At 50.4% G+C, this 17,647-nt stretch overlaps 1 protein-coding gene across 1 annotated transcript in view; it reads left to right on the top strand.

Annotated features, from left to right (window-relative positions):
- Window positions 1–2,371: 2,371 nt before the first annotated feature.
- The window catches only part of TMEM237 (transmembrane protein 237), a 103,032-nt gene continuing 87,756 nt past the window's right edge, over window positions 2,372–17,647 (top strand). The window contains exons 1-3 of the mRNA XM_063932604.1: window positions 2,372–2,416; window positions 2,711–2,767; window positions 9,363–9,455. Of these exons, the coding sequence (XP_063788674.1) occupies window positions 2,722–2,767; window positions 9,363–9,455 (139 nt within the window). The 5' untranslated portion in view covers window positions 2,372–2,416; window positions 2,711–2,721. The remainder of the gene's footprint in view (window positions 2,417–2,710; window positions 2,768–9,362; window positions 9,456–17,647) is intronic.

Genomic DNA, 17,647 nt, shown 5'->3' with positions numbered 1-17,647 from the left:
AGCTGTATCTGCATACGGAATGCTACGTTACAGTGCCAGTAACATGATATGTAGCAGGCCTCTATTCTCTGTGAGGACTGCAGCTGTATCTGCATACGGAATGCTACGTTACAGTGCCAGTAACAGGATATGTGGCAGGCCTGTATTCTCTGTGAGGACTGCAGCTGTATCTCCATACGCTACGTTACAGTGTCAGTAACCGGATATGTGGCAGGCCTGTATTCTCTGTGAGGACTGCAGCTGTATCTGCATACAGAATGCTACGTTACAGTGCCAGTAACAGGATATGTGGCAGGCCTGTATTCTCTGTGAGGACTGCAGCTGTATCTGCATACGGAATGCTACGTTACAGTGTCGGTAACATGATATGTGGCAGGCCTGTATTCTCTGTGAGGACTGCAGCTGTATCTGTATATGCTACTGTGACAGGACGGTCCCGTACAAAGCACTCGCCGCTTTCGCGTCCCGTCTCCTGCGCACAGAATGGAGGGTCAGGTCACACGAGGCCTGACCACATAGGGGATTCCCGCTTACCGTCAGTTACTGACTCCACCCACTGCGCTGTGGGCGGGTTTATGCTGCCACCACCAAACTCCTAACCTGCCGTGGCATTTGAAACCACGGTTCTGCTCTGTATGTGCCGACGCACTGCCTTACCACACCTGTGTGGTGTTGACGAATCCCCACTAGCCACTTGCTAGGCCTCTACCGGTAGCTGGCGGAAGGCGGAACTTGGAGACGTTAGGTGCTTCCCTGGACAGCCGGAGGATGGGGCTATGTTTGGCATAACCCTGTAGGTCACAAGATGAAGCAATCTTCTTGAGGCAGATGAGATGTTTATTTGCTCAATAATAGCCTTAAAAAAGACTCTTCCCTATTGCTAGGGGCAACAGCATACAGCAAGATGTTCCAGCAGAATAAAGATGGTACAACTACAATACTGGAGGCACGCAGGCCTCCTTTTTATGTCCATTTTCCACACAGTACCACAGGGGGGGGTAAGCCCTCCCTGTCTTCTATAACCAATCAGGTTATCGCACAAAATATAAATAAATTACATTTCAAAAGGAGATAAGTGCAATAAAACAATATCCTCCTTCCTGTCACGCAGACAACGTTTGGTATCAGATTAACATTCACTATTGATAAATTTATCACATAGCTTCAAAATACAAATGTTTTGGGTCATTCACATCTTCAGGCAAACCCAGTGTTTGGGATTACAACAGGAAAGGCTATACAACACATCAAACAGTCTTCCTTCCTGCATCTGCCATTCAGGGTTCGTATATCAATGAAATCATTACATGAAACAGGTTCCAAGCCCAGAACTACTTTACATATGGGATAAGGAGATTCCCTGTCAGTAACATCCCTCTCTAAGGAACTTACACATCAAAAGGTTTTGTCATTCACACCTCTCTGCTAGGACAGGGCCATTAGCATGCCACTTCCTACTGACAGGAGATGATTATTCAGACATCTATAGTAAGTGCATTTTTCCTTTAAAATACAGGTGACCACATCTTAAATATAAATACATAAACATGCATTCCTGCAATTGTGCACGGAGCACTACATATGACATGTTAAGACACATCATTAAACATATTTTTAAACAGTCTGCGCCCAGCGCCGTAAGTACATTTAACAGTGACGCCAAGCGCCTATTGTCCACAACATGGCGCCGGGCACTAGGGGTTAACCCCTTCAGTGCTGCAGCGCCCATTGTCCATGTGGGCTGGGGATCTCTCCGGCCACAGCTACGTTACAGTGTATTCCTAGAAAACAGCCACTGACGCTGTAACGTAGCATTTTGTATGCAGATACAGCAGCACACAGAATATAGGTATGCCACATATCATTGTAATCGGCAGAGTCTGCTTCTGCGTCTTATTCACATACTGATGCGCAAATATGACGAGTTTTCAGCCAAAAAAGACGCCCCACGCTAACAGGGTTGCATGGGACCTGTTTGCTCACTTACACTAGACTTCTCGCGCTGCATGAAGTATTGAGACGAGATGTATGAGGACACGTGTATAGACTGGGAGCGCAGTTATTATCCTATATCCTGCAGACTGGAAATCTCCTACATTAGTTCCAGAACTCCCGCCGGGTGTCCAGCTTATGCAGGCAGACTACCTGTGGATGTAGGATCGTCCCATAAGTATTACTACGCTGCGCTGACGCGTTTCACCATAGATGATAATGACTTTACACATAACCAGCCACCCCAGTTTCTAGTAGTAGTATTTTTTGGTTTATTCTTGCATCTAGATATTACTATTTTTGTTTGCAGAATCTGCCTCTGAATATACAGTATGTTGTTTCATCTTTTTGCATTGATTTGACTCTTGGTGTATTTTTCATGTCATTGCATGGGACTCTCTCTGGCACTGAAGCACATCTCGGGGTGAGTACAGATCTTCACATCTCTATTTATTCTGTAGGACATACATAGATCTGTATCATACAGCTCATTAAGACCCTCTGCAATCTGTCAGGACCATTATGTAATAGAGAGCACCTATCCTTGTGTATCTTTCCTATCTCCCTATAGAGTGTAAGCTTTCAAGCAGGGCCCTCCTACCTCTGTCTGTCTGTTATTATTCAGTTTTGTTCTATTATTTCCAACAGAATATGCTATGCTATATAAGTGACTGTTGATGATGATGATGATGATGATGATAATAATAATTACTTGCAGATGAAAATCCCATGAGTCGGCCAAAGAAGAAGAAGGCGAAGCCGAGCAGCCCGTTGGGTATTACATATATAATCTAGAATATATATATACTTGTATGTATTTGTATATTTATAATGCAGAACAATGAAATATGAATGGAACATAACATTGTACAGCCAGTGCTGCATACAGTGTGTGTGTCCTTGTAGGACTGTACTGGGAAAGTGAGACACAAAGCACACCCTGATTATTGTGGGTCCAAACCGGAGACTGACCTAAGAGCCCAGTGCAATAATATAGAGAACTTCTGCCCAGATTTATTAAGGCTTGGAGAGAGATAATGTAGAGAGAGGAAGTGCCAGCCAATCAGCTCCTGTCCTTATTCAAACACAGCCTGTAACATGACAGGAGCTGATTGGTTGGTACTTTATCTCTCTCCAAGCTGTGATAAATTTGGGCCTTAATGTATTTCATGTGTAAGGTGATGATATCGCCCTGCTCCCCGGTGATGATGTAGGTATCGGTGTATTAGGAAGACCCGGTAGATCAGTAATCGTCAGACGCAGCCGGTATAACGGGGGTGTTATTACTTAGGGAGCGGTTGCTGTCACGGTGACTTCTTGCTTTAGGTGACCGCTCTGCAGACATACAGATGAGAATAAATGGCAGCAGACAGGCAGCTATAGGGGTGATACGTTTGTGATTACTGTGGGGTTATATATGGCTGGACATGTGCAGGGAAGAGAAGGCGCTGGTCCTCTGACGGATGGGACTTGGGCACAGGGCATCTGTAGGTTGGCATGGGATATCCTGCACAGACAGATGACACTTTCTGCAAATCTCCCTCTTCGGAGTTCAGTGAACATCTCTCTCTCCATTATAACCTTTCTTTCTCTGACGTCCTAGTGGATGCTGGGTACTCCGTAAGGACCATGGGGAATAGATGGGCTCCGCAGGAGACTGGGCACTCTAAAGAAAGGATTAGGTACTATCTGGTGTGCACTGGCTCCTCCCTCTATGCCCGTCCTCCAGACCTCAGTAAGAATCTGTGCCCGACCAGAGCTGGGTGCTCCTAGTGGGCTCTCCTGAGCTTACTAGTAAAGAAGGTATTTGTTAGGTTTTTTATTTTCAGTGAGATCTGCTGGCAACAGACTCACTGCTACGTGGGACTTAGGGGAGAGAAGCGAACCTACCTGCTTGCAGCTAGCTTGTGCTTCTAGGCTACTGGACACCATTAGCTCCAGAGGGATCGAACACAGGGCCCGACCTCGATCGTCCGTTCCCGGAGCCGCGCCGCCGCCCCCCTTGCAGAGCCAGAAGACGGAAGAAACCGGAGGAAATCGGCGGCTGAAGACTTCGGTCTTCAATAAGGTAGTGCACAGCACTGCAGCTGTGCGCCATTGCTCCCACAGCACACCACACGCTCCGGTCACTGGTGGGTGCAGGGCGCTGGGGGGGGGGCGCCCTGGGCTGCAATTAAGATACCTTTTGGCAATAAAAAGCACATAATACAGTGTTAACACTGTATATGTGCAGAAACCCCCGCCATTAACGATATAAAAAGCGGGAGAAGCCCGCCGTTGAAGGGGCGGGGCTATCTCCCTCAGCACAGCCAGCGCCATTTTCTCTTCACAGCTCCGCTGGAAGCACGCTCCCCAGGCTCTCCCCTGCAGTATACACTACAGAAAGGGTAAAAAAGAGAGGGGGGGCACATAAATTTAGGCGCAAATTGTGATATAAGCAGCTATAGGGGGAAAATTCACTTTGTGTATAGTGTCTATCCCTCTGTTATATAGCGCTCTGGTGTGTGCTGGCATACTCTCTCTCTGTCTCCCCAAAGGACTTTGTGGGGTCCTGTCCTCAGTCAGAGCATTCCCTGTGTGTGTGTGCGGTGTGTCGGTACAGCTGTGTCGACATGTTTGATGAGGACGCTTACGTGGAGGCGGAGCAGGTGCCGATAAGTGTGATGTCGCCCCCTGCGGGGCCGACACCTGAGTGGATGGATATGTGGAAGGTATTAACCGACAGTGTCAACTCCTTGCATGAAAGGTTCGATGACGCAGCTTTGGGACAGCCGGCATCTCAGCCCGCGCCTGCCCAGGCATCTCAGAGGCCGCCAGGGGCTCAAAAACGCCCGCTACCTCAGATGGCAGACACAGATGTCGACACGGAGTCTGACTCCAGTGTCGACGAGGATGAGACAAATATACAATCCACTAGGGCCATCCGATGCATGATTACGGCAATGAAAAATGTGTTGCACATTTCTGACATTAACCCGGTTACCACAAAAAAGGGTATTATGTTTGGGGAGAAAAAGCAGCCAGTGACTTTTCCCCCATCTGATGAGTTAAATGAATTGTGTGAAGAAGCGTGGGGTTCCCCAGATAAGAAACTAGTAATTTCTAAGCGGTTACTAATGGCGTACCCTTTCCCGCCAACGGATAGGTTACGCTGGGAGACATCCCCTAAGGTGGACAAGGCGCTCACACGCTTATCAAAAAAGGTGGCACTGCCGTCTCAGGATATGGCCGCCTTAAAGGAGCCTGCAGATAGAAAGCAGGAGGCTATCCTGAAGTCTGTGTATACACACTCAGGTACTATACTGAGACCTGCTATTGCTTCAGCATGGATATGTAGTGCTGCAGCAGCGTGGTCTGATTCCCTGTCTGATGACATTGATTCCCTTGACAGGGACACTATATTGCTAACCATAGAGCATATTAAAGACGTAGTCTTATATATGAGAGATGCACAGAGGGACATTTGCCGGCTGGCATCTAGAATTAATGCGATGTCCATTTCTGCCAGTAGAGTATTATGGACTCGGCAGTGGACAGGTGATGCTGATTTTAAAAGGCACATGGAAATTTTGCCTTATAAGGGTGAGGAATTGTTTTGGGACGGTCTTTCGGACCTCGTATCCACAGCAACAGCTGGGGAGTCGACTTTTTTACCTCAGGTTCCCTCACAGCCTAAGAAAGCACCGTATTATCAAGTACAGTCCTTTCGGCCTCAGAAAGGCAATCGGGTTAGAGGCGCGTCCTTTCTGCCCAGAGGCAGGGGTAGAGGGAAAAAGCTGCACCATACAGCCAGTTCCCAAGAACAAAAATCCTCCCCTGCTTCCACTAAGTCCACCGCATGACGCTGGGGCTCCACTGGTGGAGCCAGGTGCGGTGGGGGCCCGTCTCCGGAACTTCAGCGACCGGTGGGTTCGCTCACAGGTGGATCTCTGGGTTCTACAAGTGGTATCTCAGGGATACAAGCTGGAATTCGAGACGTCTTCCCCTCGCCGTTACCTCAAATCAGCCTTGCCAGCTAATCCCCAGGACAGGGAGGTAGTATTGGCGGCAATTCACAAGCTGTACCTCCAGCAGGTGATAAGCAAAGTTCCCCTCCTTCAACAGGGACGGGGTTACTATTCCACAATGTTTGTGGTACCGAAACCAGACGGTTCGGTGAGACCCATTCTAAATTTGAAATCCTTGAACACTTATATGAGGAGGTTCAAGTTCAAAATGGAATCGCTCAGGGCGGTTATTGCAAGCCTGGAAGAGGGGGATTACATGGTATCACTGGACATCAAGGATGCTTACCTACATGTCCCCATTTACCCACCTCACCAGGTGTACCTCCGTTTTGTGGTACAGGACTGCCATTACCAATTCCAGACGTTGCCGTTTGGTCTGTCCACGGCACCGAGGGTATTTACCAAAGTAATGGCCGAAATGATGATACTCCTTCGAAAGAAGGGAGTTATAATTATCCCGTACTTGGACGATCTCCTTATAAAGGCGAGGTCCAGGGAGCAGTTGTTGGTCGGAGTAGCACTATCTCAGGAAGTGCTACAACAGCACGGCTGGATTCTGAATATCCTGAAGTCGCAGCTGGTTCCTACGACGTGTCTGCTGTTCCTGGGTATGATTCTGGACACAGAACAGAAGAAGGTGTTTCTCCCGGAGGAGAAGGCCAAGGAGTTGTCATCTCTGGTCAGAGACCTCCTAAAACCAAAACAGGTGTCGGTGCATCACTGCACATGAGTCCTGGGAAAGATGGTAGCTTCTTACGAGGCAATTCCATTCGGCAGATTCCATGCACGGATCTTTCAGTGGGATCTGTTAGACAAGTGGTCCGGATCGCATCTTCAGATGCATCGGCTGATCACCCTGTCCCCGAGGGCCAGGGTGTCTCTGCTGTGGTGGCTGCAGAGTGCTCATCTACTCGAGGGCCGCAGATTCGGCATACAGGACTGGGTCCTGGTGACCACGGATGCAAGCCTCCGAGGTTGGGGGGCAGTCACTCAGGGAAGAAACTTCCAAGGACAATGGTCAAGTCAGGAAGCTTCCCTACACATAAATATTCTGGAACTAAGGGCCATTTACAATGCCCTAAGTCAAGCAAAACCCCTGCTTCAAAACCAGCCGGTGCTGATTCAGTCAGACAACATCACGGCGGTCGCCTATGTAAACCGACAGGGCGGCACAAGAAGCAGGATGGCGATGGCAGAAGCCACAAGGATTCTCAGATGGGCGGAAAATCACGCGATAGCACTGTCAGCAGTGTTCATTCCGGGAGTGGACATCTGGGAAGCAGACTTCCTCAGCAGGCACGACCTCCACCCGGGAGAGTGGGGACTTCATCCAGAAGTCTTCCAGCTGATTGTAAATCGTTGGGAAAGGCCACAGGTGGACATGATGGCGTCCCACCTCAACAAAAAGCTAAAAAGATATTGCGCCAGGTCAAGGGACCCTCAGGCGATAGCTGTGGACGCTCTAGTGACACCGTGGGTGTACTAGTCGGTTTATGTGTTCCCTCCTCTTCCTCTCATACCAAAGGTACTGAGGATAATAAGAAAGAGAGGAGTAAGAACTATACTCATCGTTCCGGATTGGCCAAGAAGGACTTGGTACCCGAAACTACAAGAAATGATCTCAGAGGACCCTTGGCCTATGCCGCTCCGACAGGACCTGCTACAGCAGGGGCCCTGTCTGTTCCAAGACTTACCGCTGCTGCGTTTGACGGCATGGCGGTTGAACGCCGGATCCTGATGGAGAAGGGCATTTCGGTTGAAGTCATTCCTACGCTGATAAAAGCTAGGAAGGTTGTGACAGCAAAACATTATCACCGCATATGGCGAAAATATGTTGCTTGGTGTGAGGCTATGAAGGCCCCAACAGAAGAATTTCAGCTGGGTCGATTTCTGCACTTCCTACAGTCAGGAGTGACTATGGGCCTAAAATTGGGATCCATTAAAGTCCAGATTTCGGCCCTGTCTATTTTCTTTCAAAAAGAACTGGCTTCACTGCCTGAAGTTCAGACGTTTGTTAAGGGAGTGCTGCATATTCAGCCCCCTTTTTGTGCCTCCAGTGGCACCTTGGGATCTCAACGTTGTGTTGGATTTCCTAAAATCACATTGGTTTGAGCCACTTCAGACCGTGGAGTTTAAATATCTCACGTGGAAAGTGGTCATGCTTTTGGCCTTGGCTTCGGCTAGGCGTGTGTCAGAATTGGCGGCTTTGTCATGTAAAAGCCCCTATCTGATCTTCCATATGGACAGGGCAGAATTGAGGACTCGTCCCCAATTTCTCCCTAAGGTGGTATCAGCGTTTCATTTGAACCAACCTATTGTGGTGCCTGCGGCTACTCGGGACTTGGAGGCTTCCAAGCTGCTGGATGTAGTCCGAGCCCTGAAAATCTATGTTTCCAGGACGGCTAGAGTCAGAAAAACTGACTCGCTGTTTATCCTGCATGCACCCAACAAGCTGGGTGCTCGTGCTTCTAAGCAGACTATTGCTCGCTGGATCTGTTGCACGATTCAACTTGCACATTCTGCGGCTGGACTGCTGCATCCTAAATCAGTCAAAGCCCATTCCACGAGGAAGGTGGGCTCTTCTTGGGCGGCTGCCCGAGGGGTCTCGGCTTTACAACTTTGCCGAGCTGCTACCTGGTCGGGATCAAACACGTTTGCAAAATTCTACAAGTTTGATACCCTTGCTGAGGAGGACCTTGAGTTTGCTCATTCGGTGCTGCAGAGTCATCCGCACTCTCCCGCCCGTTTGGGAGCTTTGGTAAAATCCCCATGGTCCTTACGGAGTACCCAGCAATCCACTAGGACGTCAGAGAAAATAAGATTTTACTCACCGGTAAATCTATTTCTCGTAGTCCGTAGTGGATGCTGGGAGCCCGTCCCAAGTGCGGAATTCTGCAATACTTGTATATAGTTATTGCTTAACTATAGGGTTTTTTGTTCTCAGCCATCAGTTAATGAGGCTCAGTTGTTGTTCATACTGTTAACTGGGTATAGTTATCACGAGTTGTACGGTGTGATTGGTGTGGCTGGTATGAGTCTTACCCTGGATTCAAAAAATCCTTTCCTGGTAATGTCAGCTCTTCCGGGCACAGTTTCCCTAACTGAGGTCTGGAGGAGGGGCATAGAGGGAGGAGTCAGTGCACACCAGATAGTACCTAATCTTTTCTTTAGAGTGCCCAGTCTCCTGCGGAGCCCGTCTATTCCCCATGGTCCTTACGGAGTACCCAGCATCCACTACGGACTACGAGAAATAGATTTACCGGTGAGTAAAATCTTATTTTCTGGTGCATTCCTTCTGTGTACCCGATGTATTCGATCAGACGGAAAGCTATAATACACCCTAACCATCTGCCCCCTCTACAGAGGACGCCGCACAGGACTCTGCTGGGAAGACGTATGAGAGCAAAGAATCCTTCACGCCTGAAAGACGAAAAAGGAAAAAGAAGAAGCTGCCGGGTGAGTTGTGACTATCCGCAGCGTAATCCTGTTTATACATAAAGAAATAGGGCGTGCAGTGAGATTGGCTTGCTGTGTCTGTGACCCGTGCCTCATAATCTCACTGACATCATCGGGTAAGAAGACGTGAGTATGAAAAGCGATTTAATCTACTTTAAATCTAATGACGTTAGTTTTGTGATCATGTAGACGGGTCTGTCTGTGTCCAGCCCCTGAAGAAGAGCCCAGGACAGGGGAGTGCTATATACAGTCTGTTAGAGAGGGGTCTGTCTGTGTCCAGCCCCCGAAGAGGAGCCCAGGACAGGGGAGTGCTATATACAGTCTGTTAGAGAGGGGTCTCTCTGTGTCCGGCCCCTGAAGAGGAGCCCAGGACAGGGGAGTGCTATATACAGTCTGTTAGAGAGGGGTCTGTCTGTGTCCAGCCCCCGAAGAGGAGCCCAGGACAGGGGAGTGCTATATACAGTCTGTTAGAGAGGGGTCTGTCTGTGTCCAGCCCCCGAAGAGGAGCCCAGGACAGGGGAGTGCTATATACAGTCTGTTAGAGAGGGGTCTGTCTGTGTCCAGCCTCTGAAGAGGAGCCCAGGACAGGGGAGTGCTATATACAGTCTGTTAGAGAGGGGTCTGTCTGTGTCCGGCCCCTGAAGAAGAGCCCAGGACAGGGGAGTGCTATATACAGTCTGTTAGAGAGGGGTCTCTCTGTGTCCGGCCCCTGAAGAGGAGCCCAGGACAGGGGAGTGCTATATACAGTCTGTTAGAGAGGGGTCTGTCTGTGTCCAGCCCCCGAAGAGGAGCCCAGGACAGGGGAGTGCTATATACAGTCTGTTAGAGAGGGGTCTGTCTGTGTTCAGCCCCTGAAGAGGAGCCCAGGACAGGGGAGTGCTATATACAGTCTGTTAGAGAGGGGTCTGTCTGTGTCCGGCCCCTGAAGAAGAGGAGGCCAGGACAGGGGAGTGCTATATAAAGTCTGTTAGAGAGGGGTCTGTCTGTGTCCAGCCCCCGAAGAGGTACCTAGGACAGGGGAGTGCTATATACAGTCTGTTAGAGAGGGGCCTGTCTGTGTCCAGCCCCTGAAGAGGAGCCCAGGACAGGGGAGTGCTATATACAGTCTGTTAGAGAGGGGTCTGTCTGTGTCTGGCCCCTGAAGAGGAGCCCAGGACAGGGGAGTGCTACATACAGTCTGTTAGAGAGGGGTCTGTCTGTGTCCAGCCCATGAAGAGGAGCCCAAGACAGGGGAGTGCTATATACAGTCTGTTAGAGAGGGGTCTGACTGTGTCCGGCCCCTGAAGAGGAGCCCAAGACAGGGGAGTGCTATATACAGTCTGTTAGAGAGGGGTCTGCTATGTCCGGCCCCTGAAGAAGAGCCCAGGACAGGGGAGTGCTATATACAGTCTTTTAGAGAGGGGTCTGTCTGTGTCCGGCACCTGAAGAGGAGCCCAGGACAGGGGAGTGCTATATACAGTCTGTTAGAGAGGGGTCTGTCTGTGTCTGGCCCCTGAAGAGGAGCCCAGGACAGGGGAGTGCTACATACAGTCTGTTAGAGAGGGGTCTGTCTGTGTCCGGCCCCTGAAGAGGAGCCCAAGACAGGGGAGTGCTATATACAGTCTGTTAGAGAGGGGTCTGCTATGTCCGGCCCCTGAAGAAGAGCCCAGGACAGGGGAGTGCTATATACAGTCTGTTAGAGAGGGGTCTGTCTGTGTCCGGCACCTGAAGAGGAGCCCAGGACAGGGGAGTGCTATATACAGTCTTTTAGAGAGGGGCCTGTCTGTGTCCGGCACCTGAAGAGGTGCCCAGGACAGGGGAGTGCTATATACAGTCTGTTAGAGAGGGGTCTGCTATGTCCGGCCCCTGAAGAAGAGCCCAGGACAGGGGAGTGCTATATACAGTCTGTTAGAGAGGGGTCTGTCTGTGTCCGGCACCTGAAGAGGAGCCCAGGACAGGGGAGTGCTATATACAGTCTTTTAGAGAGGGGCCTGTCTGTGTCCGGCACCTGAAGAGGTGCCCAGGACAGGGGAGTGCTATATACAGTCTGTTAGAGAGGGGTCTGTCTGTGTCTGGCCCCTGAAGAGGAGCCCAGGACAGGGGAGTGCTACATACAGTCTGTTAGAGAGGGGTCTGTCTGTGTCCGGCCCCTGAAGAGGAGCCCAAGACAGGGGAGTGCTATATACAGTCTGTTAGAGAGGGGTCTGCTATGTCCGGCCCCTGAAGAAGAGCCCAGGACAGGGGAGTGCTATATACAGTCTGTTAGAGAGGGGTCTGTCTGTGTCTGGCCCCTGAAGAGGAGCCCAGGACAGGGGAGTGCTATATACAGTCTGTTAGAGAGGGGTCTGTCTGTGTCCAGCCCCCGAAGAGGGACCTAGGACAGGGGAGTGCTATATACAGTCTGTTAGAGAGGGGTCTGTCTGTGTCCGGCCCCTGAAGTGGAGCCCAGGACAGGGGAATGCTATATAGAGTCTGTTAGAGAGGGGTCTGTCTGTGTTCGGCCCCTGAAGAAGAGCCCAGGACAGGGGAGTGCTATATACAGTCTGATAGAGAGGGGTCTGTCTGTGTCCGGGCCCTGAAGAAGAGCCCAGGACAGGGGAGTGCTATATACAGTCTGTTAGAGAGGGGTCTGTCTGTGTCCGGCCCCTGAAGAGGAGCCCAGGACAGGGGAGTGCTATATTCAGTCTGATAGAGAGGGGTCTGTCTGTGTTCGGCCCCTGAAGAAGAGCCCAGGACAGGGGAGTGCTATATACAGTCTGATAGAGAGGGGTCTGTCTGTGTCCGGGCCCTGAAGAAGAGCCCAGGACAGGGGAGTGCTATATACAGTCTGTTAGAGAGGGGTCTGTCTGTGTCCAGCCCCTGAAGAAGAGCCCAGGACAGGGGAGTGCTATATACAGTCTGTTAGAGAGGGGTCTGTCTGTGTCCAGCCCCCGAAGAGGAACCTAGGACAGGGGAGTGCTATATACAGTCTGTTAGAGAGGGGTCTGTCTGTGTCCGGCCCCTGAAGTGGAGCCCAGGACAGGGGAGTGCTATATACAGTCTGTTAGAGAGGGGTCTGTCTGTGTCCAGCCCCTGAAGAAGAGCCCAGGACAGGGGAGTGCTATATACAGTCTGTTAAAGAGGGGTCTGCTATGTCCGGCCCCTGAAGAAGAGCCCAGGACAGGGGAGTGCTATATGCAGTCTGTTAGAGAGGGGTCTGTCTGTGTCCAGCCCCCGAACAGGAATCTAGGACAGGGGAGTGCTATATACAGTCTGTTAGAGAGGGGTCTGTCTGTGTCCAGCCCCTGAAGACGAGCCCAGGACAGGGGAGTGCTATATACAGTCTGTTAGAGAGGGGTCTGTCTGTGTCCGGCCCCTGAAGAGGAACCTAGGACAGGGGAGTGCTATATACAGTCTGTTAGAGAGGGGCCTGTCTGTGTCCAGCTTCCGAAGAGGAGCCCAGGACAGGGGAGTGCTATATACAGTCTGTTAGAGAGGGGTCTGTCTGTGTCCGGCCCCTGAAGAAGAGGAGGCCAGGACAGGGGAGTGCTATATACAGTCTGTTAGAGAGGGGTCTGTCTGTGTCCGGCCCCTGAAGAAGAGCCCAGGACAGGGGAGTGCTATATACAGTCTGTTAGAGAGGGGTCTGCTATGTCCGGCCCCTGAAGAGGAGCCCAGGACAGGGGAGTGCTATATACAGTCTGTTAGAGAGGGGTCTGTCTGTGTCCGGCCCCCGAAGAGGAACCTAGGACAGGGGAGTGCTATATACAGTCTGTTAGAGAGGGGTCTGTCTGTGTCCGGCCCCTGAAGAAGAGCCCAGGACAGGGGAGTGCTATATACAGTCTGTTAGAAAGGGGTCTGTCTGTGTCCGGCCCCTGAAGAGGAGCCCAGGACAGGGGAGTGCTATATACAGTCTATTAGAGAGGGGCCTGTCTGTGTCTGCTTACACCACAGCTCATGCACAGACTGCAATCATACAGGCCTCACAATCTCACCACAGACCGTCTGTATGCAGGACACACAATACAATATCTAGGAGGGTGCTTACACCACAGCTCATGCACAGACTGCAATCATACAGGCCCCACAATCCCACCACAGACCCTTCTGTATGCAGGACACGCGATACAATATCTAGGAGGGAGCTTAAACCACAGCTAGACAGACTGCAATCATACAGGCCCCACAATCTCACCACAGACCCCTCTGTATGCAGCACTTGTGATACAATATCTAGGAGGGTGCTTACACCACAGCTAGACAGACTGGAATCATACAGGCCCCACAATCTCACCACAGACCCCTCTGTATGCAGGACACGTGATACAATATCTAGGAGGGTGCTTACACCACAGCTCATGCACAGACTGCAATCATACAGGCCCCACAATCTCACCACAGACCCTTCTGTATGCAGGACACACAATACAATATCTAGGAGGGTGCTTACACCACAGCTAGACAGACTGCAATCATACAGGCCCCACAATCTCACCACAGACCCCTCTGTATGCAGGACACGTGATACAATATCTAGGAGGGTGCTTACACCACAGCTAGACAGACTGCAATCATACAGGCCCCACAATCTCACCACAGACCGTCTGTATGCAGGACACGTGATACAATATCTAGGAGGGTGCTTACACCACAGCTCATGCACAGACTGCAATCATACAGGCCCCACAATCTCACCACAGACCGTCTGTATGCAGGACACACAATACAATATCTAGGAGGGTGCTTACACCACAGCTAGACAGACTGCAATCATACAGGCCCCACAATCTCACCACAGACCGTCTGTATGCAGGACACACAATACAATATCTAGGAGGGTGCTTACACCACAGCTAGACAGACTGCAATCATACAGGCCCCACAATCTCACCACAGACCCTCCTGTATGTAGGACACACGATACAATATCTAGGAGGGAGCTTACACCACAGCTAGACAGACTGCAATCATACAGGCCCCACAATCTCACCACAGACCCCTCTGTATGCAGGAAACACGATACAATATCTAGGAGGGTGCTTACACCACAGCTAGACAGACTGCAATCATACAGGCCCCACAATCTCACCACAGACCCTTCTGTATGCAGGACACGCGATACAATATCTAGGAGGGAGCTTACACCACAGCTAGACAGACTGCAATCATACAGGCCCCACAATCTCACCACAGACCCCTCTGTATGCAGGACACACAATACAATATCTAGGAGGGTGCTTACACCACAGCTCATGCACAGACTGCAATCATACAGGCCCCACAATCTCACCACAGACCCTTCTGTATGCAGGACACGCGATACAATATCTAGGAGGGAGCTTACACCACAGCTAGACAGACTGCAATCATACAGGCCCCACAATCTCACCACAGACCGTCTGTATGCAGGACACACAATACAATATCTAGGAGGGTGCTTACACCACAGCTCATGCACAGACTGCAATCATACAGGCCCCACAATCTCACCACAGACCCATCTGTATGCAGGACACACAATACAATATCTAGGAGGGTGCTTACACTACAGCTAGACAGACTGCAATCATACAGGCCCCACAATCTCACCACAGACCGTCTGTATGCAGGACACACAATACAATATCTAGGAGGGTGCTTACACCACAGCTCATGCACAGACTGCAATCATACAGGCCCCACAATCTCACCACAGACCCCTCTGTATGCAGGACACGTGATACAATATCTAGGAAGGTGCTTACACCACAGCTAGACAGACTGCAATCATACAGGCCCCACAATCTCACCACAGACCCCTCTGTATGCAGGACACGTGATACAATATCTAGGAAGGTGCTTACACCACAGCTAGACAGACTGCAATCATACAGGCCCCACAATCTCACCACAGACCCCTCTGTATGCAGGACACACAATACAATATCTAGGAGGGTGCTTACACCACAGCTAGACAGACTGCAATCATACAGGCCCCACAATCTCACCACAGACCCCTCTGTATGCAGGACACGTGATACAATATCTAGGAGGGTGCTTACACCACAGCTCATGTACAGACAGACTGCAATCATACAGGCCCCACAATCTCACCACAGACCCCTCTGTATGCAGGACACACAATACAATATCTAGGAGGGTGCTTACACCACAGCTCATGCACAGACAGACTGCAATCATACAGGCCCCACAATCTCACCACAGACCCCTCTGTATGCAGGACACGTGATACAATATCTGGGAGGGTGCTTACACTACAGCTCATGCACAGACTGCAATCATACAGGCCCCACAATCTTACCACAGACCGTCTGTATGCAGGACACACAATACAATATCTAGGAGGGTGCTTACACCACAGCTAGACAGACTGCAATCATACAGGCCCCACAATCTCACCACAGACCCCTCTGTATGCAGGACACGTGATACAATATCTAGGAGGGTGCTTACACCACAGCTAGACAGACTGCAATCATACAGGCCCCACAATCTCACCACAGACCGTCTGTATGCAGGACACGTGATACAATATCTAGGAGGGTGCTTACACCACAGCTAGACAGACTGGAATCATACAGGCCCCACAATCTCACCACAGACCCCTCTGTATGCAGGACACGTGATACAATATCTAGGAGGGTGCTTACACCACAGCTAGACAGACTGCAATCATACAGGCCCCACAATCTCACCACAGACCGTCTGTATGCAGGACACGTGATACAATATCTAGGAGGGTGCTTACACCACAGCTCATGCACCGACTGCAATCATACAGGCCCCACAATCTCACCACAGACCGTCTGTATGCAGGACACACAATACAATATCTAGGAGGGTGCTTACACCACAGTTCATGCACAGACAGACTGCAATCATACAGGCCCCACAATCTCACCACAGACCGTCTGTATGCAGGACACACAATACAATATCTAGGAGGGTGCTTACACCACAGCTCATGCACAGACAGACTGCAATCATACAGGCCCCACAATCTCACCACAGACCCCTCTGTATGCAGGACACACAATACAATATCTAGGAGGGTGCTTACACCACAGTTCATGCACAGACAGACTGCAATCATACAGGCCCCACAATCTCACCACAGACCGTCTGTATGCAGGACACACAATACAATATCTAGGAGGGTGCTTACACCACAGCTAGACAGACTGCAATCATACAGGCCCCACAATCTCACCACAGACCGTCTGTATGCAGGACACACAATACAATATCTAGGAGGGTGCTTACACCACAGCTCATGCACAGACAGACTGCAATCATACAGGCCCCACAATCTCACCACAGACCCCTCTGTATGCAGGACACACGATACAATATCTAGTCTGTCTATGCAGTCTGTCTGTGCATGAGCTGTGGTGTAAGCACCCTCCTAGATATTGTATCACGTGTCCTGCATACAGACGGGTCTGTGGTGAGATTGTGGGGCCTGTATGATTGCAGTCTGTCTAGCTGTGGTGTAAGCACCCTCCTAGATATTGTATTGTGTGTCCTGCATACAGAAGGGTCTGTGGTGAGATTGTGGGGCCTGTATGATTGCAGTCTGTCTGTGCATAAGCCGTGGTGTAAGCACCCTCCTAGATATTGTATCACGTGTCCTGCATACAGAGGGGAGTGTGGTGAGATTGTGGGGCCTGTATGATTGCAGTCTGACTAGCTGTGGTGTAAGCACCCTCCTAGATATTGTATCGTGTGTCCTGCATACAGGAGGGTCTGTGGTGAGATTGTGGGGCCTGTATGATTGCAGTCTGTCTAGCTGTGGTTTAAGCACCCTCCTAGATATTGTATCGCGTGTCCTGCATACAGACGGTCTGTAGTGAGATTGTGGGGCCTGTATGATTGCAGTCTGTCTAGCTGTGGTGTAAGCTCCCTCCTAGATATTGTATCACGTGTTCTGCATACAGAGGGGTCTGTGGTGAGATTGTGGGGCCTGTATTATTGCAGTCTGTCTAGCTGTGGTGTAAGCTCCCTCCTAGATATTGTATTGTGTGTCCTGCATACAGACGGTCTGTGGTGAGATTGTGGGGCCTGTATGATTGCAGTCTGTGCATGAGCTGTGGTGTAAGCACCCTCCTAGATATTGTATCGTGTGTCCTGCATACAGACGGGTCTGTGGTGAGATTGTGGGGCCTGTATGATTGCAGTCTGTCTAGCTGTGGTGTAAGCACCCTCCTAGATATTGTATTGTGTGTCCTGCATAC

This window comes from Pseudophryne corroboree, chromosome 7, assembly GCF_028390025.1.
Source record: "Pseudophryne corroboree isolate aPseCor3 chromosome 7, aPseCor3.hap2, whole genome shotgun sequence".
NCBI lineage: Eukaryota > Metazoa > Chordata > Amphibia > Anura > Myobatrachidae > Pseudophryne > Pseudophryne corroboree.
The sequence above is the reverse complement of the archived record's forward strand: the minus strand, read 5'-3'. Positions and strand labels throughout refer to the sequence as shown.